At 42.5% G+C, this 27256-nt stretch overlaps 1 protein-coding gene across 1 annotated transcript in view; it reads left to right on the forward strand.

The window, feature by feature from the left end:
- Positions 1–9593, forward strand: part of LOC147608163 (cell division cycle protein 48 homolog) — a 54300-nt gene extending 44707 nt beyond the window's left edge. Inside the window, exons 3-9 of the mRNA XM_086789890.1 lie at positions 6480–6708; positions 6833–7599; positions 7708–7929; positions 8018–8089; positions 8202–8483; positions 8628–8987; positions 9084–9593. Of these exons, the coding sequence (XP_086646016.1) occupies positions 6480–6708; positions 6833–7599; positions 7708–7929; positions 8018–8089; positions 8202–8483; positions 8628–8987; positions 9084–9383 (2232 nt within the window). The 3' untranslated portion in view covers positions 9384–9593. The remainder of the gene's footprint in view (positions 1–6479; positions 6709–6832; positions 7600–7707; positions 7930–8017; positions 8090–8201; positions 8484–8627; positions 8988–9083) is intronic.
- The last annotated feature ends 17663 nt before the right edge of the window (positions 9594–27256 follow it).

Consider the following 27256-nt stretch of genomic DNA (forward strand, 5'->3'; position numbering starts at 1 on the left):
GAAGTCAATGTGTCACATGCAGGTGACAGTGAGGATGAAGTCCTATTCACGTCTTCACTTGATGCCCATTCACTTCTTGCAAGAGATGGTCATGGTATGCACTCATGGATCATTGATTCAGGTGCCTCCTTTCATGTCACAGGTTGCAGAGACTTGTTTGTCAGGTATACTGCTGGCAATGGAGTAGTAGTTTATTTGGGTGACAACCATGCATGCAAGATTCTTGGCAGAGGTGATGTGAGGCTTGTGTTTTCAGATGGCTCACAGCTTATGCTCCATGATGTCAGGCATGTGCCTGAGATCAAGAAGAACCTGCTTTCTACTGGACAGCTTGATGATGCTGATTATGTTACCACATTTGGTTGTGGAAAGTGGAAGATTAGTAAGGGCTCACTGGTTGTTGCCAGAGGCTCTAAGGTGGACACTCTTTACTTCATGCATGCAGGTGTTTGTCACCATGCTAATGTAAATGCAACCGAGCTGCCGGAAATCTCTCTGTGGCATAGCCGGTTGGGACACATGAGTGTCAAAGGAATGGAGCAATTGTCTCGTTTTGGTTACTTGCCTTCTCTAAAGTTCTCAAGTTTTCAGTTTTGTGAGCATTGTATATATGGCAGGCAACTCCAGTGCCCCACAAGAAAGCTCTTGGACAGAAAGATGCTCAGTTAGAGCTTGTGCATACAGATGTATGTGAGATGCCTCAGCTTTCTTTGGGAGGGGCAAAATATTTTGTGTCTTTTATTGATGATGCCACACGCAAGGTGTGGGTTTATCCTCTTCGTTTGAAGAGTGATACATTCTCAGTGTTTGAGAAGTTTGTTGCTCATGTTGAGAATCAAACTGGCAAAACACTGAAGGCTTTGCGTTCTGACAATGATGGAGAGTATACGTCCAAACAGTTTCAGGACTTTTGTGATGCTAAAGGCATCAAGAGGAGCTCTCTACTCCTTATGATCCTCCACAAAACGGGACAGCAGAGAGGATGAACAGGACCATTCAGGAGAAGGTCCGTTCTATGTTGTCACATGCTGCGTTACCTCATGGTTTTTGGGCTGAAGCTGTTATGACAGCCATTCATCTTATAAACAGGTCACCTAACACGAGGCTTGGTGGGAAAGTGCCAGAGGAAGTATGGACAGGGAAGCCTCCGTCCTACAAGCACTTGAGAGTGTTTGGTTGCGTTGCGTACGTGCACATACGTAGGGAAATGCGCACCAAACTTGATCCTAAGTCTCAAAAATGCATATTCCTAGGATATGGTGACAGAGGTGAAATGGGGTATAGACTTTGGAGCCTGCAAGGCAACAGTAGCCTGGCAGAGTCATCTTTGATGATGATGGACATCATGGACAACAACCAAGGGCTGTAAATCAGCCATTACAGCAACAAAACCAGCCCTTAAATGGTGCTGAAAATGGTCCAAATGGACAACCAGAGATGGCAGAAGATATCCCTATGGATATCCCACAGTTAGAGGAGATACCGGGCATGATCTTTCAACCTTATGGCATGGAACAAGAGCCACCAATAGGTGATATGCAGGCTGGACAGCAACTTGCAAATGATGATCATTGGGTACGGAGGTCCACAAGACCCTCCAGAGCCCCTGACAGGTTTGTTCCAGGGGTTGACTACTTGATGCTCACTGACTGTGGAGGCCCTCTTGTTATAAGGAGGCTTTACAGAGGGCAGACAAGGCTTTTTGGGAGCGTGCTATGAAGTCAGAGATGGATTCTCTGCACAAAAATGGAACATGGAAGTTGGTGCATTTGCCTACAGGCAAGAAGGTTTTGCCATGCAAGTGGGTTTACAGGCTCAAAGTTGCACCTGATGCAAAGCCAAGATACAAAGCCAGGTTAGTGGCTAAGGGCTTCAATCAGGAATATGGTGTGGACTTTGATGAGATCTTCTCTCCAGTGGTCAAAATGACCACACTTAGAGCTGTATTAGCTTTGGTTGCTCATGATGATCTGGATTTGATTCAGATGGATGTGAAGACTGCTTTTCTTCACGGTGATCTCCATGAGGAGATATATATGCAACAGCCAGAGGGTTATGCAGTAAATGGAAAGGAGAAGCTTGTATGCAAGCTGAAAAAGAGTCTTTATGGGCTCAAATAGGCACCAAGGGAATGGTATCATAAATTTGATACATTCATGAAATCCTAGGATTTCACATTTGTTTTGGCAAACAGGATGCATTAGTGCATGGTTACACGGATTCGGATTATGCCGGTCATTCAGATAACCGGAAGTCTACTACCGGTTATGTGTTTACATTCACAGGAGGTGCTATGTCATGGATATCCAGGATGCAGAAGTGCACTGCCTTATCTACTACAGAGGCCGAGTATATTGCAGCCACAGAGGCTTGCAAGGAGGCATTATGGCTATCTCGGTTAGTGGTTGATTTAGGTTATACAGGGGATATTCCATTGTTGCATTGTGACAGTCAGAGTGCCATCCAGTTGGTAAAGAACCCTGTCTTTCATGCAAAGACGAAGCATGTGGATGTGAAGTATCACTTCATCAGAGAGGTGATAGAGAACAAGCAAATTCAGCTTGTTAAGATTCATACGGATGACAACCCGGCTGATCTGTTGACAAAGAGTTTGCCTCCAGAGCGGTTTGCTCATTGCAGACACTTGATGGGCATTGGATGAGGCCAGTTTCAGCCTTGATATGGTCTTGTATATTATCATGTACATGCTGATTTTTCTTTTCCTTCATTTAAGGGCACTTTGCCTTTAAGTGGGAGGTTGTTGGGGTAAAGGCATTATGCCCACCCCCTTCTTTCTCTCTGTGTATGTCTCCCACATGAAACCTAACCCTAACTGTGTTTCAGCTGAGCTTCGATAGCTCATTCAATCACCTAAGATACTATACTGGGTGTTTCTATGTTCAAAAGAAAAAATATGACTAGACCAATCTATCTGGACTTGAAGAGTCTTAAACCACTCAATCCTTGATAACAAGTATACATGTTCTAGGTGCATAATATAGCATTCCAGAGTATCTTTGTAGTCCTGAATCCGGATCGGTAGCGTCTTCACCTTTCGATCCCATACTTGTCGACCCGCAGGTAGGCGTATCTCATAGGTATGATCGTTGGGTGTTGTGTCGACCCAATTTCTGCACAAGTTTGTAATTAACAAAGTTGTGTGAGCTGCTAGGGTCTAGAAGAATGTGGATTCTATGGCCATTCACTTCTCCATGAACTCGGAGAAGATCATGCAAGCCAAAAACTTTAGAGTTGAACAGACAATCAGAATATGTACTAGGGCGAGAAAGTACAGTAACTGATGTACGTGTCAAAAAAAACTGGTTAGCTGCCTTTGGCTTGGGTCTTGTGTTAGTCGTTGCATCCTTTTGCTTCGGGCACTCGTTACGCATATGTCCATTTTCTTCGCAGATGAAGCAACGTCCCTCCTTCTTGAGCTTCAAAGTCTTAAGAAGACGTTTCTTCTTCGCTAGTGTTGAAGTTTAATTCTTCGAAGGTTGGTCCGAAGACTTTCCTTCTGTCGTGCTAGCCATTGGTGCGGAGAACTTCCTTTTGTGCTTGTTCCCTTGCTCGGTAACGAGTTTAGACTTGGAAGAGACCATTGTATCATCATAGATACGAGCGGAATGAATGGCCTCGTCCAAAGTTTTGCATTTGTTGTTTTTAACCTGTAAACGGTATGAGTCGGGTAAACCGGCTACGAAGAAACCCAAAAGAGTTGTGGGATCCATCTTCGTAGCTTTCATCTGTAAGTCCCTGAATTTCTGGAGATAGACCTCATAAGTGAGGTTTTGCGAGGTCATGGTCAAAGTAGTAAACCGGGCAACAACATCATAGTCATCCTCTTTCTTGAGGAATTCTTTCTTGAAGACGTCTTCGAACTGTGCCCAAGTCGTTGGTTTAGGGTTGAGTTCCTTCCACCAAAGCAAAGCTTTGCCTGAGAGGAAACCTGCTGCTAATTGGATCCTTTTCCCATCGTCATATGGATGGAACTGAAAATGGACTTGCCACTTATGTAGCCAAGTGTCCACTATCTCCTTGGTACGTTGCTTTTGCTCGCCCCCAAACTATTCCGGAGTAATATTGGGGCCTAAAGCAGATGCCAAGGTATCCATACCCGAAAGAGTAGATAGGGTAGTGGTCAATAAAGAGATGGAGTTCTGTAAAGTCTGCATCTGCGCGGCGATTTGTGCTTGACGTTCCGAGGAAGAAGCTTCGAGAGCAACTTTAGATTCTTGGAAATCTGATTTTGACACATAATCGTTGAAAAGATCGGCATCGGTGTCTTCCGTAGCCGGCAGGGCTTCACATTCGATAAGGGACTCCAACTCGGATTCTTAGGTCGACATCTTGAAGACGGCAAGGTGAGAGAAAATATTAAGACGGCAAGGTGAGAGAAAATATTTATCTTGCACAACGAGAGTGCTAGAGAACTTGAGAGCTTGAGAACTCGAGAGATGTGTGGCAAGAAGCCCGCTTAAGGGGAATTTATAGGCTTCCCCAAAAGCTAACTTTAGCTTTAGCTTCTTTTTTTTTTGGCAATATATATATATATAATGTTTTCTTTAAAAAAGAAAAAAAACACTTATAAAGCAATAAGTGGGTTTTTTATACTAAGGTTTAGGAAAAACGAAAGCAAGAGAAACGTGGCGTGGGTTTTTTTTGTTAAAAAAAAAAACAAAAGCTAAAAAAAACTCCACGCTACGTTACTTTTCGCTAATTCCATCGCCGCCTTCCTGTCACCCGTCGGACTGCGTGTATGCGCCTGCAATCGGCTGTCGCCTGCGCACGTGGTTGGCCGCTTGCACATAGACTTGGCCGCCTGCGCCTGCGTGTGCAATCACCTACTTGCGTGTGTACCACCTGGCTGCCTGCCTGCTTGTGTGTATCACCCGCCAGCGACTGCTACAAGGCCGGCTGTTTTCTGATGTGCGCGCCTACCCGTGCACTTGTCCACCTAACTGCACAAGGACAGTCACCTGCCCTGGCTGCGCATACAAGCTTCAGGGCTGCGCTACACACCAGGCTTTACTTCTCTCTCTCTCTCTTTCTCTCTCTCACAAACAGCTGATAGGCTTTTTCTTCTTTTCTCTCTCCAAACTGTTCAAACAGCAAACATACAGCCCTTCTTCTTGCTAAGCAAACCAACCCTTTCTAAACCACAATCTCCACCATCACGGGCTCCTACGATGAAAAAGCAACATACTGAATTCTGAAAAACAGCAGTATGCACAGAAAAAACAGCAAGCTTCTCGAACTCATACCTTTCTTCGATCTCTTTTTCTCTACCTACCGACTTGCTCGTTCACGAGGCATGCTCTAATACCACTGTCAAATCCCCATAGGATCTCCTCGTAGAACGCTCCTGGTACATGACTCGAAACCTGCAAACAAACCAAACAAACATGAAGGGGGCGCAGGCCTGACTCACCTCCCAACCTCAACAGCCGTGGGCAAGCCCACAAGACTTGGCTGTCCCCATCGAGCCACGAGCTGAGCTAACTAGATGCACGTACCGACCAATCTCTACCTCGTGACGTCCCATACCCGCCACGAAGCTACCCTCACGGGCCTTGAGACTGCTGCCGGCCTCGATTGCATGAAGCAGGTGCACGTCTGCACTAGATCCAGGCTCCTGACCATAGAGATCTCACAAAGTCACGCGAGACTCTATATGACTAATGACTAACCTTGGCCACCCTTTTATAGGCTCTTGGTTGGTCATCGGGCGTCCACACTTGGGCACCCGCCCGTCGATACTTGGGTGCCGCCCATTAGTCTATCCCTGACTCAGCTCGCCAATCAGCCTGCCTAGCTCCAAGCTTCCCCAACCTCGAAGCTAGTCTTGTGTGCGTGTAGCACACGGTAGATACACAGTGTGCACATGACATTCTGGATCGAACCTATTGTTTCTTAAAATGCTGAAGAACGTAATGGATTGCCTTCTGAAAGGAATCTATGCCTTCCTAGAAGATATCCTTGGTTGAGGTGTATTTTCACTTGGTTAGAAAGTCAAGAAAATGTGTCTTTTTAGATAGTCTTGGACAGATCTTCTTAATCTGCTTTTTAGACATCAGCTGGATTTACTTGCATCCTAGGTGTTCAATTCACTTTGTAGGAAACCTCATGGATCCTTTTGACCATGTAAAGTAGCCACTATATGTCCCATTCGGCACTTGCTCAAAGCTTTCCAGCTACCACCTACAACAGGCCTGTCCTCCCTAGACAAAGGTTTCCCTCCCACCTTCTGGATGATGCCTGTAACTTGGTTGATGCCAGATGGTGCCTCTCACTGATGCAACCAAATAAGTATTTTCTGGATGCTAGATGTTTTGAGTAGCTATGTCATCAGCAGCCGTGCTGTGTCTTGGGGGCCTAAGTTTATGAGGATTTATCATTCATGTCAGTAATAAGGGAAAAACACACTATTTTGCACAAGCATGAGGTGGTTGATTCCTGGTTTTTTATGATTGATACAGGGAAAGAAGCGAAAAGATACTGTCTGCATAGTGCTTGGAGATGATACGTGCGATGAGCACAAAATCAAAATGAACAAAGTGGTCAGAGCCAATTTGAGGGTACGGCTGGGAGATGTCGTGTCAGTTCACTCATGTGCTGACGTGAAGTATGGAAAACGGGTGCACATTCTTCCCATTGATGATACCATAGAGGGAATCACAGGAAATCTCTTTGATGCGTACTTAAAACGTATGTGTTTTGTTCACTTCTTGCTTTTGCTTTCTTACAACACCACCTAGTTTTCTATGATTTAAGATAGGAATTGTAATGATTGTTTTATAAGTGTGACTGAGTTGATTTTTCTCAACTGCAGCCTACTTTCTAGAGGCCTACCGCCCAGTCAGAAAAGGAGATCTTTTCCTTGTGCGTGGAGGTATGCGGAGTGTCGAATTCAAGGTTATTGAGACAGATCCTGCTGAATACTGCATTGTTGCCCCGGACACTGAAATCTTTTGTGAGGGTGAACCCATCAGACGGGAGGATGAAGAAAGACTTGATGAAGTTGGATATGATGATGTTGGAGGGGTGCGCAAACAGATGGCTCAGATAAGAGAGCTGGTGGAACTTCCTCTTAGGCACCCTCAGCTGTTCAAGTCAATTGGTGTGAAGCCTCCCAAAGGCATTCTACTGTTTGGGCCTCCTGGTTCTGGTAAGACACTCATTGCAAGGGCTGTGGCAAATGAAACTGGTGCTTTCTTTTTCCTCATCAATGGTCCAGAAATCATGTCTAAGCTTGCTGGAGAAAGTGAAAGTAATCTTCGGAAAGCGTTTGAGGAGGCAGAGAAGAATGCTCCTTCAATTATATTCATTGATGAGCTAGACTCTATTGCTCCCAAGAGAGAGAAAACCCATGGTGAAGTCGAGCGCCGTATCGTCTCGCAGCTGCTTACCCTGATGGATGGTCTGAAGTCTCGGGCTCATGTGATTGTCATGGGCGCAACAAATAGGCCTAACAGTATTGATCCTGCGCTAAGGCGTTTTGGAAGGTTTGATAGGGAGATAGATATTGGAGTACCTGATGAGGTCGGACGCCTTGAGGTTCTCCGAATCCACACAAAGAACATGAAGCTTTCAGAGGATGTAAGTGGTTCGTAAGACTTTGTTAGGTACACCTATTCCATGTCATTCTATCATGTAATAACAAGCCCAGGGGCATATCATGGATGCTGACAGTGTTATGCTGTATAGGTTGATTTGGAAAGGATTGCCAAAGATACCCATGGTTTTGTAGGAGCAGACTTGGCAGCATTATGCACTGAAGCTGCATTACAATGCATTCGCGAGAAAATGGATGTTATCGACCTTGAGGATGAGACAATTGATGCCGAAATATTGAACTCTATGGCTGTGACGAACGAGCATTTCCAGACAGCCCTGGGCATAAGTAATCCATCAGCTTTGCGAGAGACTGTGAGTACAAGAATTTTGAGCTTGATGGGTTTACATATTGTCAATCTATGCTTCTTCTCGTGGCTTTAACTCGGAAATCTGCTTTCAGGTTGTTGAAGTCCCCAATGTTACTTGGGAGGATATTGGTGGTCTTGACAATGTCAAGCGAGAGCTTCAAGAGGTAGAATTTGGTTGCTTCTGTGTAGAGCTGGGTATGTTGATTTTGTTTATTGTTGGCTACTATAGTGAAGTTGGAAATATACTGAGATTGCAAATTTCATCTGTGATGGAAGACTGTGCAATATCCTGTTGAGCATCCTGAGAAGTTCGAAAAATTTGGAATGTCTCCTTCAAAAGGTGTTCTATTCTATGGACCTCCTGGATGCGGGAAGACCTTACTTGCAAAAGCCATTGCAAATGAGTGTCAAGCAAACTTCATCAGTGTGAAAGGTCCCGAGTTGCTGACCATGTGGTTTGGTGAAAGCGAAGCCAATGTCAGAGATGTCTTCGACAAAGCTAGGCAATCTGCCCCTTGTGTGCTGTTTTTTGATGAACTTGACTCCATAGCTACGCAGGTGATCATAATGTTCCCTATGATTATTCTTAAAGCTACAAAGCTATTGAAGGTCATGCTGGCTTGATTGAACAAAAGGCACTTTCCGCTTTATTAGCTTGAATGATACAAGCTCCACACTTATTGGTGTATTGGGATCTTGCAGCGTGGGAGCAGTGTCGGTGATGCTGGTGGTGCTGCTGACAGAGTTCTGAATCAACTTCTAACAGAAATGGACGGAATGAATGCAAAGAAAACAGTTTTTATCATTGGAGCAACCAACAGGCCCGACATCATAGATCCAGCATTGCTTCGGCCTGGTCGCCTAGATCAATTGATATACATTCCCTTGCCAGATGAGGCATCGCGCTTGAAAATTTTCCAAGCCTGTCTTCGGAAGTCACCGATTGCAAAAGATGTGGACTTGACTGCTTTGGCTCGATATACTCAGGGTTTTAGTGGGGCTGATATCACAGAAATTTGTCAACGGGCTTGCAAATATGCCATAAGGGAGAACATTGAAAAGGTACTTGTATAAAGAGTGCCATTTTTTCCCTCTTATCAGCCTTATGCTATGTAATGCTTGTCCACCAGTCTTAATCATGTACGTTATCTGCTGCAGGATATTGAGCAGGAGAAGAGGAGAAAAGAAAACCCGGAGGCAATGGAAGAGGATGAAATTGACGATGTAGCAGAAATAAAAGCAGCCCATTTTGAGGAGTCTATGAAGTACGCTCGTAGAAGTGTTAGTGATGCTGATATCAGGAAGTACCAGGCTTTTGCGCAGACTCTGCAGCAGTCACGAGGGTTTGGATCAGAGTTCCGCTTCCCAGACCAGCCTGTTCGTGGTGGTACTGGAGCAGCTGATGCAGATACTTTTGTACAAGCAGCTGGTGCAGATGATGATGATCTTTATAACTAAGTCATGGTTGACGGCCACAGTGGACTTCTGAATTTGTCAAGCGTTAAGTTTCTTTTTGTTTAATTTTATGACCTTAGTAAACTGGTACTTGCAGTTTTGACAATGTCAATCAGACTTATTAAGTGCTTGTTTAGGGTTATGTAACCCTGTATGCTTCTGTTTACTAGAGATATAAACTCGGTATATAATGCATTAAAATCTTCAACGCTATTGCAGCTGCCACAAAGCGCTTTGACAGAGCTTGTGATTCACCAAAGGATGCCATAAAGCGCTTTGACAGAGCTTGTGATTCACCAAATGAGGTTGGTCAAGACTCAACAGCTCTTTTTGAAGTATTTGCAAGTCCTCTTTTGGTACATCTCTCTCCACTGAGAGTTCCTTCCTTGTTCCTTGGGGAAGATTGGTCTTGTAAGACGGAGTTGACGCCTGGATGTTAGCTGCATGTGCCATTTGCTTCCAAGTATGTTGTGGATGGCTGAGTCTGTTTCAAAGCTTGAGGGACATCCTGATGAGTCCCCCCCACCCCCCTCCCCCGGCGCTCCGCGCCTCCCGCAGTTGAGCAGAAAAAGTCTCGATGGCGAGGATAAATTAGTGAAGGTTCCCCTCCTCTCCTGGATGTTAGCTGCATGTGCCATTTGCTTCCAAGTATGTTGTGGATGGCTGAGTCTGTTTCAAAGCTTGAGGGACATCCTGATGAGTCCCCCCCACCCCCCACCCCCCACCCCCCTCCCCCGGCGCTCCGCGCCTCCCGCAGTTGAGCAGAAAAAGTCTCAATGGCGAGGATAAATTAGTGAAGGTTCCCCTCCTCTCCTGAGAGGTAAGCGGTTGTGTCGTTTGTGAATTCCGAGTCAAGTAGCTCCTCTTGGGATCTGATGGGGAAGGGGAGACCCTGGAGGCCTGTCTCCTGCGCGGAGAGAGCTTCTGATCGCTTCTGCCACAAAGAGGAAGAGGAAAGGGGCAAGAGGGCATCCTGTCTGATTGATCCGGAGATTGGAAACCTATCCCCCATGGTCCCCTGGACGAGGATGTGATTGTGAGCTGCCGAATACAGGGTGGAGACACCTTTAATCCATCCAGTCGGAAAACCCATCCTAAGCATGGTGCCCTCCAGAAAAGCCTGATCGACCCTATCATAGTCCTCAAAATCCAGAAGTAAAACTACCATGTCGTCCTTGCGAAGCTTGGCTATCCAGAAGTAAAACTACCATGTCGTCCCTGTGAAGCTTGGCTGTAGCTGTTGCCTCTCAAAAGGTGAAGATGTTATCCAAGATGCTCCTATCTTGGATGAAGCTGATTTGGGTGCCATGGATCGTGTCAGGCTGTAGGTGCCGGCTGATGGTTTATTTTTGCTTTCTTTAAAATGAAAATGGATGTTATGCCTTGCTGGAAAGGCTTTCCCCCTTCTCTTCATTATTAAATCTAGCCTTTCTTTATCCTAGATGTGTAATCAAATTGATGGAATTCAACTTTTCATATTGTTTACTCTTAATAAAGTGAAAATTGATTAGATTAGAATGATTTAAATCATCTTAGATAATTTTTAGTAGATTTTAGAGCTAAAATTTTTAAAAATGGTCAGCCTTACAAAGGAGGTTATGATAATTTTTTTAAAAACTTGGTGAAGTAAGTTTTATCTTTTTATTATTCAAAAAAGAGTAATCCCCACCGCTTGTGTATTCTAAAAGTGTTATTTTTATTCTATGCATAGAAAAATGCATATTAGAAATATTTTTATTATAAAAGTGTTATTTTCATTAGAATTAATTTCTATGCATACAAAGATGCATATTGGGAATATTTTGATTATAAAAGTGTTACTTTCATCAAAATTGATTTTTATGCATAAAAGATTTTTTTATATAAAAGTGTTACTTTTATTAAAATTGAATTTATGCATAAATAGATGCATAAAAGAATTTTTTTATTATAAAAGCATTACTCTCATCAATTTTGATTTTATGCATAGAAAGATGCATAAAGAAATTTTTTTTTTCAAAAGAGTTATTCTCATCAATTTTGATTTTATGCATAGAAAGATACATAAAGAATTTTTTTTTCAAAAGAGTTATTCTCATCAATTTTGATTAGGGTAATGTGGATTGATGTGTATGGATGAGTGGATAATGTGGATTGATGTGGATGATGTGGATGGATGATGTAGGTTGATGTGTGGATAATGTGGATTGACGTGAATGGATGTATGGATGATGTGTATTGATGTGTGGATAATGTGTATTGATGTGGATGAATGTATGGACAGAAGCTATCTTAACCGGACGCTTGTCCCTTGGAAGGGTTGGAAGTGAATCTCGCAACTTGATATGAGAGAAAGGGGATCACAAGGGGACTTCGAGGCTTCCTCCATGCTGTCAGTCTCTCTCCTTCGGCGCCTCCACTTGTGGGGTGAGGGAATTTGCTGAGAGGAGATCCCTGAAGAAACCTGTGGCTATGGTCTGAACTTGAGGGGGATCTGCCTCTGTGGTATCATCTGGGCTCAGCCTCTGCACCCCATTTGCAATGGTGTGGGCTCGTTGTGTCAAAGAAATCACAGGTGACCTAGAGGAGGCCCTGGCATGGTATCGATACTGTAAAGCTTTTATAGCTTAATTAACATGATTAAGATTTAATTAATGAATATAAGACAAATGCTGCAGGAAAAGATTGAGTGATTGCATTGAGACGGGGGCCTTTCTTAAATAGAGGCCGAAAAGGTACAACTGAAGAGGCACATCCCTGTGAAGGGGTGTGGCTCTTGAATCAATGGTTATGTCCTTAGGACTTAGGGGTGTGTCTTTAATGAATATGCATGTCCTTTGATAGTGACCATCTGCAAGGGTGTGACCCTTCACAGGTGTCTATACAGTTAATGAGGAATTAATGAGTAATTAGAGAGAGATTAAGAGAGAGTTAGTCACAATCGTGACAGATACTCTTCCCTCCTCTGTGTGGGTTGCCTCCATCTGAGACTCCACCCACGGACTGTCTGGGTCTGCTCTTGCAGCTACTGGAGGGAGGCTAGGCCCCTGTGGAGACTCCTCTCCTGCTCCATGAACTTGGTGAGTTTGTCCTGGACTGCGCTCTGTAAAAGGGTGTCGACCTCCTACAGGCTAGAGTCGAGTGCTGTTGCTGCCTCTCTCGGCCTAAAAGTGAGGGTCTCCCAAATCTCATGGACTCTTCTAGTGATCTTTGAATCTTGGATCAAGCACTCAGGGATGCAGACACTCTAATGATGCTCTGGTCTCCGTGTGTCTCCACGAGAAAGACAACTGGCGAATGATCTCAGAGCATGTTGTTTGGGAGAATACCAATCAAACCACCTCTGTTGCAAGCCCACTCAAATCTGTCAATGCGCGAGAGGTTCCGTCCCTGTATCCTCTGGTCTAATCTAGAGAAGCAAAGGCTTCTCGGTGTGTGGCTAAGCCTGGTGTGCGGCCAACATAGTCACAAGGGACGGGGGACGGTAACGGGGAATGGGAACGAGAACGGGACGGGGGACGGCCATAAGTAGGGAATGGGGACGGGGGAGGGAATGGTACTCAAAAAATACTTTTTTTAAAAAGTTTTTCTACTCTACACTTATTCTACTTTGGAAGTACATCAAAATGAGCACAAATTTACACTAAAATGGTAAGCTTTTGAGTCATATTAATAAAACACGCCGATCAAAGAGTGAAGGCGTTGACGGTTGATTGTATTAATAATTAAGTAGATACAAAATGAGTCATGACTCGAGTTCAAGACTAAGCCTTAAGGAGGCACAATACATGGAAGGACTCGAATGACAAAAAGTGCTAAGGCCTAGAGACTAGAGCTAAGTAGTAAGGCCCGTGAATCATGATCCATGAATGATTATCCACGGGAAGTGCTCGTCTTATGGTCATGGGTAGCTTGTGCCAAAGGAACATCAAGCTCATCCTCACTGTTATCCTCATTGGCATGCTGTTGTTGCACCTCATCCTCTTGTTGCTCATCTTGTTGACTCATCTCCCACTCGGTGAAAGGATCTGCCTTCTTGGTCACGCTCATGCAAAGCATTCGCAATTCGCGCTGACGAAGGCAAGGTCATTGGCACGCTCTACCCTGATTCGGTTCCTCTTCCTAGAAGCAATGTGACTGTAGGTGCTTCAAAGTTGCTCCAAGCAAGAGGAGCCGACGGCGTGGCTAAGTATGCGAATGGCCAGTTGTTGCAGCTCCGGTTCATCCGAACCAAAGTTCTCCCACCATAGAGCAGCACCAACTTTGGAGCGCTCAATCTGTGCATCATGACAGCCATAGGAGCCATGAAATGACCTGTACATGGAAAGTTGGTCCCTAATCTTGCGCCTAACTGATGCAGCAGGCACAAGACGGTCCAAGATGATCCTCCACCCAGCGCTCACCTCCTGGTCGCTCTCCTGCTTATTGCCTTGGAGAAATTCTGGTTCCACCACATAAGCTGCTACATGCAATGGAGAGTAGTAGGAATTCCATCTTCCTAGACACAAGGCATGGATCTCCTCGTATTTGTCTTCGTTAGGCACGAAGTCTTTCAACTTCTGTATCATGTGATCCATGGCCTCGTAGACCTTGCCTATGCATGGTTGCATATTGACTACAATCCTCAATAGGTGGACTAGGGGCCTCAGCATAGCATCCGTGGTCTTCACACTCTCCCACCAAGAGGCGTCATCTGTCCGTAACTTACACTCTCGGCCAGTGTTTGTACGGGACTCTTGCATGTCAACAAACTCATCTCGCTAAGGAAAAGCCCTATCAAAGCATTGCTACAATCCTTCAACCGGCCCAACATGAGGAAGTTGTAGGCAAACCAGGTGTCGGAATATTTGAGGGGAGAGAGAGAGGACCTCTTGTTGAACTCATGCTGAAGTCGTTGGTGGTTGAGAACAAAGGAGACCATGGTGTTTGCCTCCTCAATGAGCGGGCTGATCCATGGCAATGCCCCTATGTCCTTGAGGAGGTTGTTTAGGCAATAAACCATACAAAAGGACACCGTGACATGTCCATGCATACCTTGGAGGATAGCTCCTACGCCTTGTTGTTGGAAGGCTCCCCATCTGCAACAAAGCCCACTACATGCTGGGGCCAATGATCTCCACTGTGGTAGCCCACTCTGCCGCCGCAAGCACATCCGCGCTCTTCCCGTTCTCCCTTACACTAGAAGGGAAGGCCTATCAATGGTATCGATTGCTTAAGCCAGATGACATGATTAATTTTGGATGGCTTAAGAGTGTTCGTACCTAGTTTTGCACGAAGCAGAGGTAAGTGGAGCCTTTTGGCTCAATTATACAACATCAAGCAAGAGGAGTATGAATCTATGAGAGATTACATCTCACGTTTGAAAAATCAAAACTCAAGATGTAAGCTTAGGGAGAGGTCAGACGAGCAATGTTATTGTTATGCTTCGTAAGGGATACTAAGATGCATGACTACTTGCTATTGGCCAAGCCAACATCGCTTGATGATTGTTGCAGATTAGCCATGGACTTTTGAGGATAACATGCTCGAGTTACCACAACTTGATGACACCAAATTTCTCACTAACATTAGCTTTGTCGCATGTGTTGGACCAAACAATCACGACTACCTTAGAGAGACGAATAAAGAATATAACTCTAGATGAGCTAAGCATTGCACTTCTAGATAAGATAAAGATAAAAGAGGTAAGGGATGTATGTGACATGCGAGGGATTGATCGTAGTAAAACAACCTTAGCCTTAACTAAACTGCACTTAGAAACACTTAAGAGATAGAGAATAGTTTCAATGCAATGCAACTATATTAAATGAGATGGTTACAATTGAGATCTAAAAAGATCTATGATGATGATGATGCTGACTTTGATTGTATGGTTATGAATGCTGACTTATGAATACTAAACTGCTGTACTGCTGAATGCTGAACTCCACACCTTCCTAGGGTCTTGGGCTGAAGACCACCAAAACGATGGAGAGCTGCCTGGAATGAATGACTATACCATGTGAATTTATTGTTGGTCGGGCTGTACCTAGGCCTGTCGGTTTGCAGAATATCTCCACGACTACCTTTGATGAGAGCAGTTGGCTGCCAGAGAAATCCCATGACTGAATAATACCAGTCGACTGCAATGGATTGTCTGGTTGGGCACTGAAAAGGCCTTGTTGGCTGTAGTAAAAACCCCACGACCGTGTGCAACCCAGTCGAGTCGGCTGCCCACAATGCTTGCTTAATATGTTTGAATGCCATGCTTAATGCTCACTTAATGCTAAGAATGCCATGCCACATGTACACCAATTGGGTGTGCATGTGACATTTCTCTCTGCTAAAATGTTGTTAGGTGTACCACCTGACAACCCTTCGACTCTTTTGATGATCCCCCTCCATTGAAACCATTGCCCCACTTAGTGTTCTTATGTCGGCATTGAGGTCGACTGCAAGAGTTGAATCCTTTGAGCCAAAGACTTCTCCACTGTGGGAACTGCATGGCAAAAGCTGATAAATCTGCTTTGGAAAAACCTGAATCACCACTTACTTGTTTGTGGAATTCTTTCACTCACCATCTCTATCGTTCATGGACCTCTGAAACCTCTTGAGGCGATGTGGGAGCCATTTCCGTCTTCTTATGTGGAAGAGAACCCTCTGCTTGTTGCTGCTGATGCCAGTTGATGCCCAAAACAAAATTTTCTCCTTTGTTGATGGATGCCATTCTTCCCCAGAAAACTCATGGGTAAATCTTGTATGCCTTGCAGATGCAAGATGCTTAGATTGACTATCTTTACTAGACTACTAGGATGAATACTATACTGATGCAAACCATATGTGACCCTATATGCTATGCAAGAATGCAAATGAATGGGTTACTGATGCATGCCTAAGGGGAAAACCCTAAGGATGGCGTGCAAGATCTTGAGAACTGGATTTAACTGAGTGGAAGCGACTGTCATGATGCTGAATGGCTTAGGGACTAAACATGAACTAAGGCTGGTTACCCTATAGAGATCTGATACCAATGTGACATGCGAGGGATTGATCGTAGTAAAACAACCTTAGCCTTAACTAAACTGCACAAGAATAGTTTCAATGCAATGCAACTATACTAAATGAGATGGTTACAATAGAGATCTAAAAAGATCTATGATGATGATGATGCTGACTTTGACTATATGGTTCTGAATGCTGACTTATGAACCTTTCTAGGGTCTTGGGCTGAAGACCACCAAAACGATGGAGAGCTTCCTGGACTGAATTACTGTACCATGCTTTTATATGTGCATTTATTGCTGGTCGGGCTGTGCGTAGGGCTGTTGGCCTGCAGAATATCTCCACAACTACCTTTGATGAGCAGTCGACTGCTAGAGAAATCCCATGACTGAATAATACCAGTCGGCTGCAATGGATTGCCTAGTAGGGTGCTGAACAGGCCTTGTCGGCTGTAGTAAAAAGCCCACAACTGTAGTCGGCTGCCCACAATGCTTGCTTAATGTTTGAATGCCATGCTTAATGCTAAGAATGCCATGACACACGTACAACAACTGGGTGTGCATGTGACAATGTATCCACAACATTTATACTCCCGATGAGAGTTGGTATGGTGCTCAATATGTTGGTAAAATCACACGAGCATTGAGTGTTCTCTCGCGCATTGATGTATTGTGTGCATTGTATGCAACCTGGGAACCATGATACGAGTATGTGTAGGTGTCAGACACAACGACGGTCTGCTAGCTCCATGTAAGCCAGGGCCCAGATGTGGATGACGATATCAACCAAACGGCTATCTCCCATGTGCTGAGATAGGGAGACCGCTTGAGAGTGGATGGCGGAAGTGGCAGACTCGCAATCTCACTCTCTGTCGGGAGCGTCTCTGGAGAGGGAAAGAGAGGAACTCCACTCCACTGCCTTCGTTGTGGTGGAAGGCCACACAAACGAAGAGAGGAGCCGTAATCTCCCAGAGCTATCCAGCCTCAATAGGAAGGTATCTAAGCGGGTCATAGTCAACACGCACCTCCATGATGGGGGAAAGGAATGTGGACTCCGTGGGAAGGGCAGCCATCGAGGAGGTTGCAATAGTCATCTCCATTGGATTTGTGAATTGGAGTCGTAGCCTAGCCGAGACAGTCTATGGACTTTTGAGGGGGTTGGGCATGGTAGGGGGCAAGCGCTCGGAACGACTAGGGGAGGCTTGAGGGTGGGGGGAACAGAGATGAGAGAAGAGGGGGAGGAGGCATCTGAAGGGGGAGAGAGGAGGGGGGAGGGAACCACGCCACATGGGGGATCACAATAGAGGTTGGGGGGAGAAGGGGACTATTGGCTCCAGAACCTCAGAGGGCGACGCTAAGATCTACAAGAATCTCCTAGCTGGTGTGCGGGATCGCCATGTCATCCATCTTCTCGTTAGGAACTAAATGCCCATAACAGTTGCCAATGGGAACCGTTACCTCGAGGGAGCCACTGGCATGGTGACCTGCTTGGTGGCGCTCCTGGAGAGAGGCGGGTGGTGGCACTGCCTAGGGCGACGGACTGTCTTTCAACATAAGAACAAACCGGAAGCAAAACACTTGCTCGGAGAATGGCGGGCAATGGAAGAGGGAGGGCTAGAGAAGAAGAGGGAGCTTAGAGCTGAGAGGCGGAGCGTAGAAGTCGCCCAGGCGGAGAGCGGCAAAAACGGAGGTGGGTAGCACAAGGAGATAGCAATAGTGCAGAGGATAATCGGGGTGGGGGGGGGAGGGGGGGAAGGGGGTGGTCAGACGGGATGGCTGGGGGTGGCAGAAGCAGGCAGACTGTGTAGGGGGAGCAGTGCAGAGCATAGTAGGAGGGGTAGGAGAGGAAGAAAGTGAAGGGAGGCAGAGGCAAAGAGGGAAATGGCAATAGTGAAGCTGCGGCTAAAGATAGGACATGAGGAGGGGATGCACATGTTGCTGACGGGGGAGATCCACCTCGAGTTTGTGATGCATTTTTACTTAGCTTTTTGTCTAGCACCAAAGTCGTCAGATTCTTTATTTTCCTTTAAGATCAAACAATCCTTAATTTAATTGTGTCAACTAATCAATAAGTCATTAACTTTACAAGCCTCATGGGTTTACATCTAAATGGTATGTATTAACAATCAATATGCATGAAAACAACTGTGATGAACACTCATGATGTTCTATTGATCTTGTCACCTTCACTTGTCTCCTATCTTTCAATGACCAATGTTGGGGTTGTCAAAAACACTAGGTTTTTATATTGCTCTAGAATTTTCAGTACCACATGTACATGGGAGGCCCATGTAGTACAAGGGTCTTCTGTGCATTTCATCTATACATTTTGTTTCGATGTCCACAGTTGACACATGGAACTTTGAACACACGTTGGTCTCATAGACCCATATAGTCTTTTGTAGGCATTAATATAATCTCTCACACACACACACGCATGCACACGCACACGCACGCATGCACACACGCATCTATGTTTTAATTAATACTTAAATTTACTATGCTTTTTACACATTTCTTTTTGGGATATTGCTTAGTGTGGGAATTATGGCCTGTTGTTTTTGGAAATAATTAGGATGGATGGTGGCCCTGGACATAATTTTTGGGACCTAAGAGTCTTGTTTATAAACTTAGTATGGATGGAGTATTTGGCCCACATCTTAGCTAGCTTATAGGGGTTTCCCTGCCTACCTTATCATAAATGGTATGTCATTGTGATTAACTTTGGATTTTGGGGAGCCAGTGCCATTTATTTTCTTGCTTTCCATTTTGGGCTCTGCACATCGACGCACTGTAAATCTGGCTCTACACATGGAGATCCGATAAGGATATGGGGCACCTACCTGGATGACTATCATCTACTTTAGTTGCTCATCCTTTTCCTATATAAAACCTACAGGTGAGTCCTCCTGACTCACTTAGTCTGTGTGTGCTATTCTGTGTGTCAATACTGCTACCATGTTCTTAGTGCTAGCTATTGCTGTAAGTGCTTTATCACAGGTACTTCAATGCTTGGTTTCTTCTCAAGTAAAAACATGGCTTACTGGTGGTTAACCTTTGCTTAGTAAGGGATGACTTGGTAGTACCTACATGTAAATTGCATATTAACCTGGTTGTTACTAGAAGATTGTTGCAAACATGCACACTGTGGGTCTGGCCGATATATTGGCATTATGTTAAGTTTTGGGGACATTATTCCACGAATGGTTGGAATTTTTGTTATATAAAAAATGCTATGTTCAAAAAAAAATCCTATACTGGGATTTTTTTGAACTCTGATTTAGATGATTGTTTGAATTTTGGGCAGCTTTCTCAAATTAGAATGATGTGGTATTTTTAACCACGATTGTGGCTATGATGCGGGTTACTCCTAGATATATTTTGGAATATCATTACAGATTTTTGACACAATACTATGTTTGGGAACATAACTGCTAGATAAGGCTGGAATGAACTATGATCTATGGAATCATGTTATGCACCACTCATAATTACTATCAATTAAGGCCATCTCCATTTTAATGCTTGAAGTGTGAAATTTGGACCTGTCAAATTTTTTTGTCTTATTAAAGTATCCTCCCATATTAGTCCATGTACACATAGTACAAGGAAACCCTTTACAGATGGAGAGGACTATACAAGGAGATGTGAGGTAGTGAACTAACACTATCCAGTTTGTGAACACTTTCCACTTAGTGGAGTGAGTTATTTTCAAGACTCATAAAAACATCCTTCACCATATACATGTAGGGTGTTGCTCAAATAATTTGAAAATTCAAGGGCCTTTGCCCAATGTGAGTAGTGTGGAGTGATGCATCTTTTTTATGTGATTTTTTTGGATTTATATTTTAAACCAATTTTTTGATTGGATGACTCTGCTAAGTCCATTGACTTTGACATTTACTCAAATACATTCACGCCACATAGGAGTGACATTTGTAATCTAGGGACATACAGTAGAAGTTCTCACTTATCCCAAATAACCACTTACTCAAAGAGTTAACATTTCAACTTGGGAAATAATTTTCCTTATCCTCAAGGGATTTGCACACACCAAGAGTATCACCAAGATAATGAGCCTTTGAAACATAAGTTCAAGACCACAAAATAACCAAGTTACTTTACATGGGTTATGAACATACCATAATGTTGTCAGTCATGTGGTGCATTGGCAATGCATTTTATGACCTAACATTAAAACTTGAGGAATGGTATTGTCACCTTGCCACACACAATAGGATAAAGATGATACATATTTTTTTTCAGATGCATATAGTTGATGCTTGATACCACACAAATTGCTGCTTGCGGGTGCTAGAGCTACCTTTGTAGATCACATTGACGTGTCGACGAGCAAGAAAATAGTGAAACATGCAACAACCTTCATCATGGGATTATTACCTTGCTTTCGGGATCTCTTTGACCTCCAAGCTCCACCAATGGTTGGCTAGCTCCAACTCCCAAGTCTCTCTCTTGCTTTGTTGTCACCAAGAAGTTTGTTGCACTGTTAGGACTCACCTCTCACATGTGTAAGAAGATAAGCATCTCCTCTCAACTCACTCCCCTCCCCCACCCCCCCCCTCTCTCTCTCTCTCTCTCTCTCTCTCTCTCTCTCTCTCCCCCATAAACACATAAGAGCTTGGAAGAGTAAGGAGAAGATAAGAGCTCACTTAGTACAAAGGGAGATTGTGCCATTACGTTATGAGAAATTTATGTATATACAACTGGTCCTTATTCACGCTTGGGCACCCAAACTTAAACCCTAAACTCCTAAGCCTGGTTATTTGCTAGCTTTTCTCATCAATGTTTGTAATGCTTTGTGCTACTCTCGTTTGTAGTAGAAAGTGTTTGTTAAGTCTAAAATGCGATTAACATCCCCTTCTACTTGATGTAAGTTCCATGATTAAAACTTTTTTATGGCTAGTCGCCAAGCTTGAATCTGTAATGGTTTCTTTGTAATTGTAGCTTGTTCTCCTAAAATATGGATGGGGTGTTTAGAAGGATGCATCATTACAATATTCCATTAGTCAAAGTGAGATCCAATCCAATGCTTTACTTGAAACTATTGGAAAATTTAATGTGATTGTTATCATATAAGAATTAATTAATCATCTCTATTGGCCCATATAGATGGTTCGAGTATCCTCACATGCTAATGGTAGTCATTCTAAATTGTTCTTGTATCTTGTGGGTACATATACAAGATATCCGTACTATTAAAACTTGACATATAAGATTAGGGGTAACCTTTTGAGAAAAGACAAGGTAGTCTTATTAAAAAATTGAGGACTTGAATTACTAGAAAGATGGATTGAACTCTATACGAGTCAAATATATGCCTTGTTAAAGCGTGTGAATCCAAGCTCCCATGGAGATGGTGATGATAAGAAAGAATTAATCCTATACTAGTTAACAATGTGATTATTACTAATCTAAGTTAGAGAGAATGATATCTAAATACAAACATGATGAATATCCTAAACTAATTATGCTTTAGACTCGAGTATAAATAGGTTACAAGATTAAGAATTATACTCATAAAGAGGCTTGAGAGCTTGCTTGATTCTATTAATTGAAAATGATGCCTTGTATATGGGGGAGGTACTGATAAAAGAATAGAAGCAAGAGAGGAGTACATAGATAGATGTAAAACCTAATATTCCATTATGCTAATAGCCATAGAGAGAAGCCATAGTCTTCTTCTCTCATATCCACACAATCTACATAATAATAAGTTCACACTAGTCCACACACATGACCAGCTAGACATGGCCATTTATTGGCTACACATGACTAATGCTAGTTGTCACACAGCACATAACTACCGCCACTGTCAACCATCACTAGACAAGCTTGCATTCTCAACACTCCCCCTCAAGCTCATCATGTCCATCTCATGAAATCCAAGTCTGTGCGGAAGTATTCATAATTCTCTTTCCCAAGTTCTTTTGTAAATGATGTCGGCCACTTGTTCATTCGTCTTCACATATACCAAATCAATCTAACCATCCAAAACCTTTTCTCTCAAAATGGTAATGCATCTCTATGTGTTTTGTTCGTGCATGAGGAACCAAATTGCTTGCCAATTATATGCTGCTCATGTTGTCACGATGTATGAGAGCTTTTCCATCACATTGCTATTCCAAATCTTCAAGTAGCTTCTTTAACCATATCACTTCACATGTGGCCATTGCTGCACCTCTATACTTTGCTTCAATGCTAGACAAAGCAACTGTGGGTTGCTTTTTGCTACTCCAACTTACTACTGCACTTTCCAATGTGAAAGTATACTACTAGATCTTTTGTTATAAGAACTACCTACCCAATGTGCGTATGTATATCCACGAACATTCATGGCTTTGCTATACTCATAAAAGAGTCCATAATGTGCTGTAGCTTTCACATACCTCAAGATTCTTCTCACTACATCCAAATGTGGTTTCCTTGGGCTTTGCATAAACTGCCTCACAAGCCCAACCACATAGCATAACTCCGGTCTAGTGATATTCATGTATATCAAACTGCCAACCATCTTTCTATACATTGTCACATCCTCAATCTCTTCACCATAGTCAACCCTTAGCTTTACATTATGCTCCAATGGTGTGCTCATTGGCTCACAACATGTCGTGTCATATTTTGCTAGCATATTTAATGCATATTGCCATTGAACCAAATCAATGTCTTTTTTTTTCCACTTCAATGTCAAGGAAGTATCTCAATTCTCCGAAGTCTTTCATGTTAAATTCACCACACAATGAGGCTTTCACACTAGCAATATCCTTACTTGAATCACCAGTCTCATAACCAAGTCATCTACATAGATAGAAGATAATCACCACAATACCATTTGCTGTCTTTTTTGCATATAGTGAAGAATCCGATGTTCCTATATGAAAACCAATGCTTATGAGATACTTGCTTATCTTATTTGTCCAAGCACGTGGTGCTTGCTTCAACCCATACAAGGCCTTCTTCAACTTACATACATGTGTAAGGATAATCGAGACATACATAACCTTCTGGCTGCTTCATAAACACCTCTTCTTATAGTTCACCATTTAGAAATGCATTCTTTACATCCATTTGATGCATTTCCCAACCTTTTGACGCATCAATGTAATCATAGATCTCACCGTTTTCATCTTAGCAATGGGGTTAAATGTTTCATCATAATCCAAATCATGTGTCTATGCATATCCCTTTGATGCACTCAAGCTAAAATTCATAGCCAAAGTAGGTATAATACCAAAGTAGCACAAAGGGAGAGAGAGAGGAAGAGTGAAAGCCTAAAAATTGTATCCAATCTAGCAACAAGGGGGGGTGTTGAAAGGCCTATCAAGTAAGAATAGCTAAACACCCTTTAGCAGATTGCAAGGTGATTTGCCATGGTTTGAACAACAAAGAGTGCGTTGCCCAAAGCAAGTGAAAAATAGGTTTTTGCTGGAGCATCTTTGACCTTGATGTAGTTTGCCTGCTTCTTTTTGTGATAGAAATCTTCTTCTAGTGGTTGATCGATTTTTGCATAGTAGTCTCACAAACAAGCTTTGGTTTATCTTTATTTTGACATTCATTCTTGGTATGACCAAGTTTTCCATAGTGATAGCATCTTGGAAGTTGAGATGTTGAATAATTTTTCCTTTGAAATCTCCCACCCTTTGTATAGAGTTTGATAACTCGAATGTGATTTTAATGATTCTTTATTCTTGACTTTTAATTCGTGTTCAAACAAAGATGATTTTATATCTTGAATTTTAGTGTTGGTCACATTTTTAGGTTTAGCAATAAGTGATTCATATGGTTCTTTATCAACACTTTTTAACAACACAACAATAGATTCATCTTCTTTAATAACTTTCTTTAATGCACTAAGTTGTTGCATGATACCTTTGAACTTGCTGATGTGTTATGCCATGGTCTTAGTATCCTTCTTGTCGAGCTTGTAAAACTGCATAAGAAGGTTGACCTTTGAGCTTTTCGAGTCGGTATCAAAAATCTTCACATAAGATCCTACCATGCAAATTTGGCATCTTTGATGCCAACAATGTGACAAATCACATCATCACCGAGGTTTTGATCAATAAGGCCCAGTGCTTTATCAACCTCTACTTTTTCATCCTCAATTAGGTGCCAAAGCACCTTACGCATAAGCAAGTACATGGTCTTGCTTTGCCATGTGTAAAACCCATCATCATTAAATCTTGAGACAAATTCTACATGCTCCATCATGAGAGGGTCTTACCATGAGCTTGTACCAAGTCTCTATGTCAATGCTTGTACTCTCTTACAAATCGGCGATATAATGTTCGGTGAAGCTTGATGCGATAGTAGGAAAAGTGCACAATGAAGTGATAACAAGAAAATATTTTTATTTTGTGGTGTTGGAGATGATAATGCAAGATTAGTAATGCTCAACATATAGATTTAATCCCAAAACTTCCCAGAGATATGAGATTTCTTTGCTTCCTGGACTTTCACCACACCACCCAAAGTGCAATTTGATATGATTTGATGCTTAGCACACCCAAATATACTCTTACCCAAAGTGCAATTTGATATGACTTGATGCTTGGCACATCCAAATATACTCTTACTCTTTCAATTTTGGCCTTGATTAATCATGATTGTTGGTACTAATTTTGGTCTAATGAGCTTAATTACTTTCTTAATATAGTGATTAAGAAGGAAAATTTTTCTTAGCAATGTTCTTCATGAGGCCAAGTGCCATTTGTAACAAGATTTAGCTCAAATATCCTAAAAACACGCAGAATTGTGCCTGCTCTGGTAGCGACTAGTTTTTCCTTGATTTCTCCTCATTCAATTGATGAAACACCTTGAGATTCAAGATGTGGACTACTCTAGACACACCTTAGAGGTCTTACACCAATTTGGAGTGTAGGCACTGAATGGCGTAAAAGACCAATCGCGATGGTAGCCGTACGTCACGTTCACTGCATAGAAGATGAAATTGGCAATTTCCTTTGGTGTGATTAGTCATCTAGGGATGTAGAGTAAGTTTCTAAGAGATCTTGGCCAATGATAAAGAGGATGAGGAGAATAGAGCTCTACAATCTTAGCCTCTCTCTTGAGTAGAAGATAAGGTTGGGGTTAAGTGAGTGATATAGCTAATGATATGAGATTAATGCAATGTGAGCCATAACGGAGATGAATGCTAAGATATAGGGAGCAAGAGACTGGCTCTGATACCATGTTAAAGCTTGTGGATCTAAGATCCCATGGAGATGGTGATGATAAGAAAGACTTATTCCTATACTAATTAATAATGTGATTAGTGTTAATCTAAGCTAGGGAGTATGATACCTAAACACAAACACGATGAATACCCTAAACTAATTAAGCTTTAGACTCAAGCACAATTACGTTACAATATTAAGACTTGTATAATCACAAAGAGGCTTGAGAGCTTTCTTGATTCCATTGATTGAAAATGACCCCTTTTATATGAGGGAGGTACAACAAGGCTTTGATAACTCATGTGGAATAACTTTGACTAGGTGACTTGGCACTCTAGCATCACTAATTTCAAAAAGTCTAAGCACTGGTCTGTGAAGGAAAAAGTAATAACAGACAACTATCTTTATGTCTTGAATACTCTTCTCAACAAGATGAGAGGATTAATTCTTCTAGGAGTAATTTATCATGTAAGGCTCTGAGAAAATGAAATAGTCATCAAAGAGGCCACTGTTGTTGGTAACGCTGAAGTGATTATTAAGATACATCTCATTGTCTTGTGTTGTCCATCATCACGGGGAGAGGCCTTTATAAGGTACGAACATAGAATTTAATAATTGAGGTGTGGATGTCATTGATCAAATTCCTCACACAAAGGGCAATCGTTCGAGATCTCGACCCTATCTTAGACGAGCATGGGTCTGAACTTGGATGTGTAATGTGTAATTCCCAAGGGAAAATGAACCAAGAGATGTTATACCTTGGATGTGTAATTCCTAAGAGATGTTATACCTTAGATGTGTAATTCCCAAGGGAAAATGAACTAGGATGTGTGATTCCTAGGAGATGCTAAACCTTGGATGTGTAATTCCTAAGGAAAATGATCCCTCAAATGTGTTAATCCTGTTAGTATCCCAATTATTGGATGTGTAATTTCTAGAAAGTGTTAATCTTGATGCCCTTAGATGTGAATGCCAGATGTGATTATCGAAAACCGAAACCCTTAGATGTGTAAATCCTGTTGGTATCCCAAATGTCGGATGTGTAATTCTTGAAAGGTGATAGCCTTAGATGTGTTAATATTGAGCGTCCTTAAATGTTAATGCTAGATGTACAATTCTCAAAAAATGATACCCTTAGATATGTTGACCCCGTTGGTATCTCAAATGCTCGATGTGTAATTACTAGAAATTGATGCTCTCAGATGTGTTAATCTTGAGCACCCTTGGATGAGTACCAAGATATTTGAATGATGGATGCTAGTATATGTCTGGGTATTGGCATCCCAGATGCTATGAGACAAGTGATTTGTAGTACACCTTAAAAGCAACAATAATCAAGAAATATACAATAAACTATTCCACGTATTTGATGGTTTTGGGTTTTACATGCATGGTAGTTTTATGGTAAATGAAAAGGAAAGCTTAAGTCTTAAATGGTTTTTTTGATTCAGTCTCTTTTTTGTCTAATCTTCTTGAATCTTTACTATTAAAAGGAAAAAGATATAAATTTTTAAAGGCCATATCTTGAAAGAGAAAGTGGCTCATATTTTTAAAGGCCATATCTTGAAAGAGACAGTGGCTCATATTTTGATAAAAATCCTAAGTATTATGTTAACCAATGGAAACTTGAAAGTTTACCCATCTATAATTTTGATGAGATGATAATTTTGGAAAAGTTATGACCAAGGGTATAAGGCCACTAGACCTTGAAGATCATCAATCA

Source organism: Cibotium barometz, chromosome 54, assembly GCF_041138505.1.
Source record: "Cibotium barometz isolate CiBa-2024 chromosome 54, ASM4113850v1, whole genome shotgun sequence".
Classification (NCBI taxonomy): domain Eukaryota; kingdom Viridiplantae; phylum Streptophyta; class Polypodiopsida; order Cyatheales; family Cibotiaceae; genus Cibotium; species Cibotium barometz.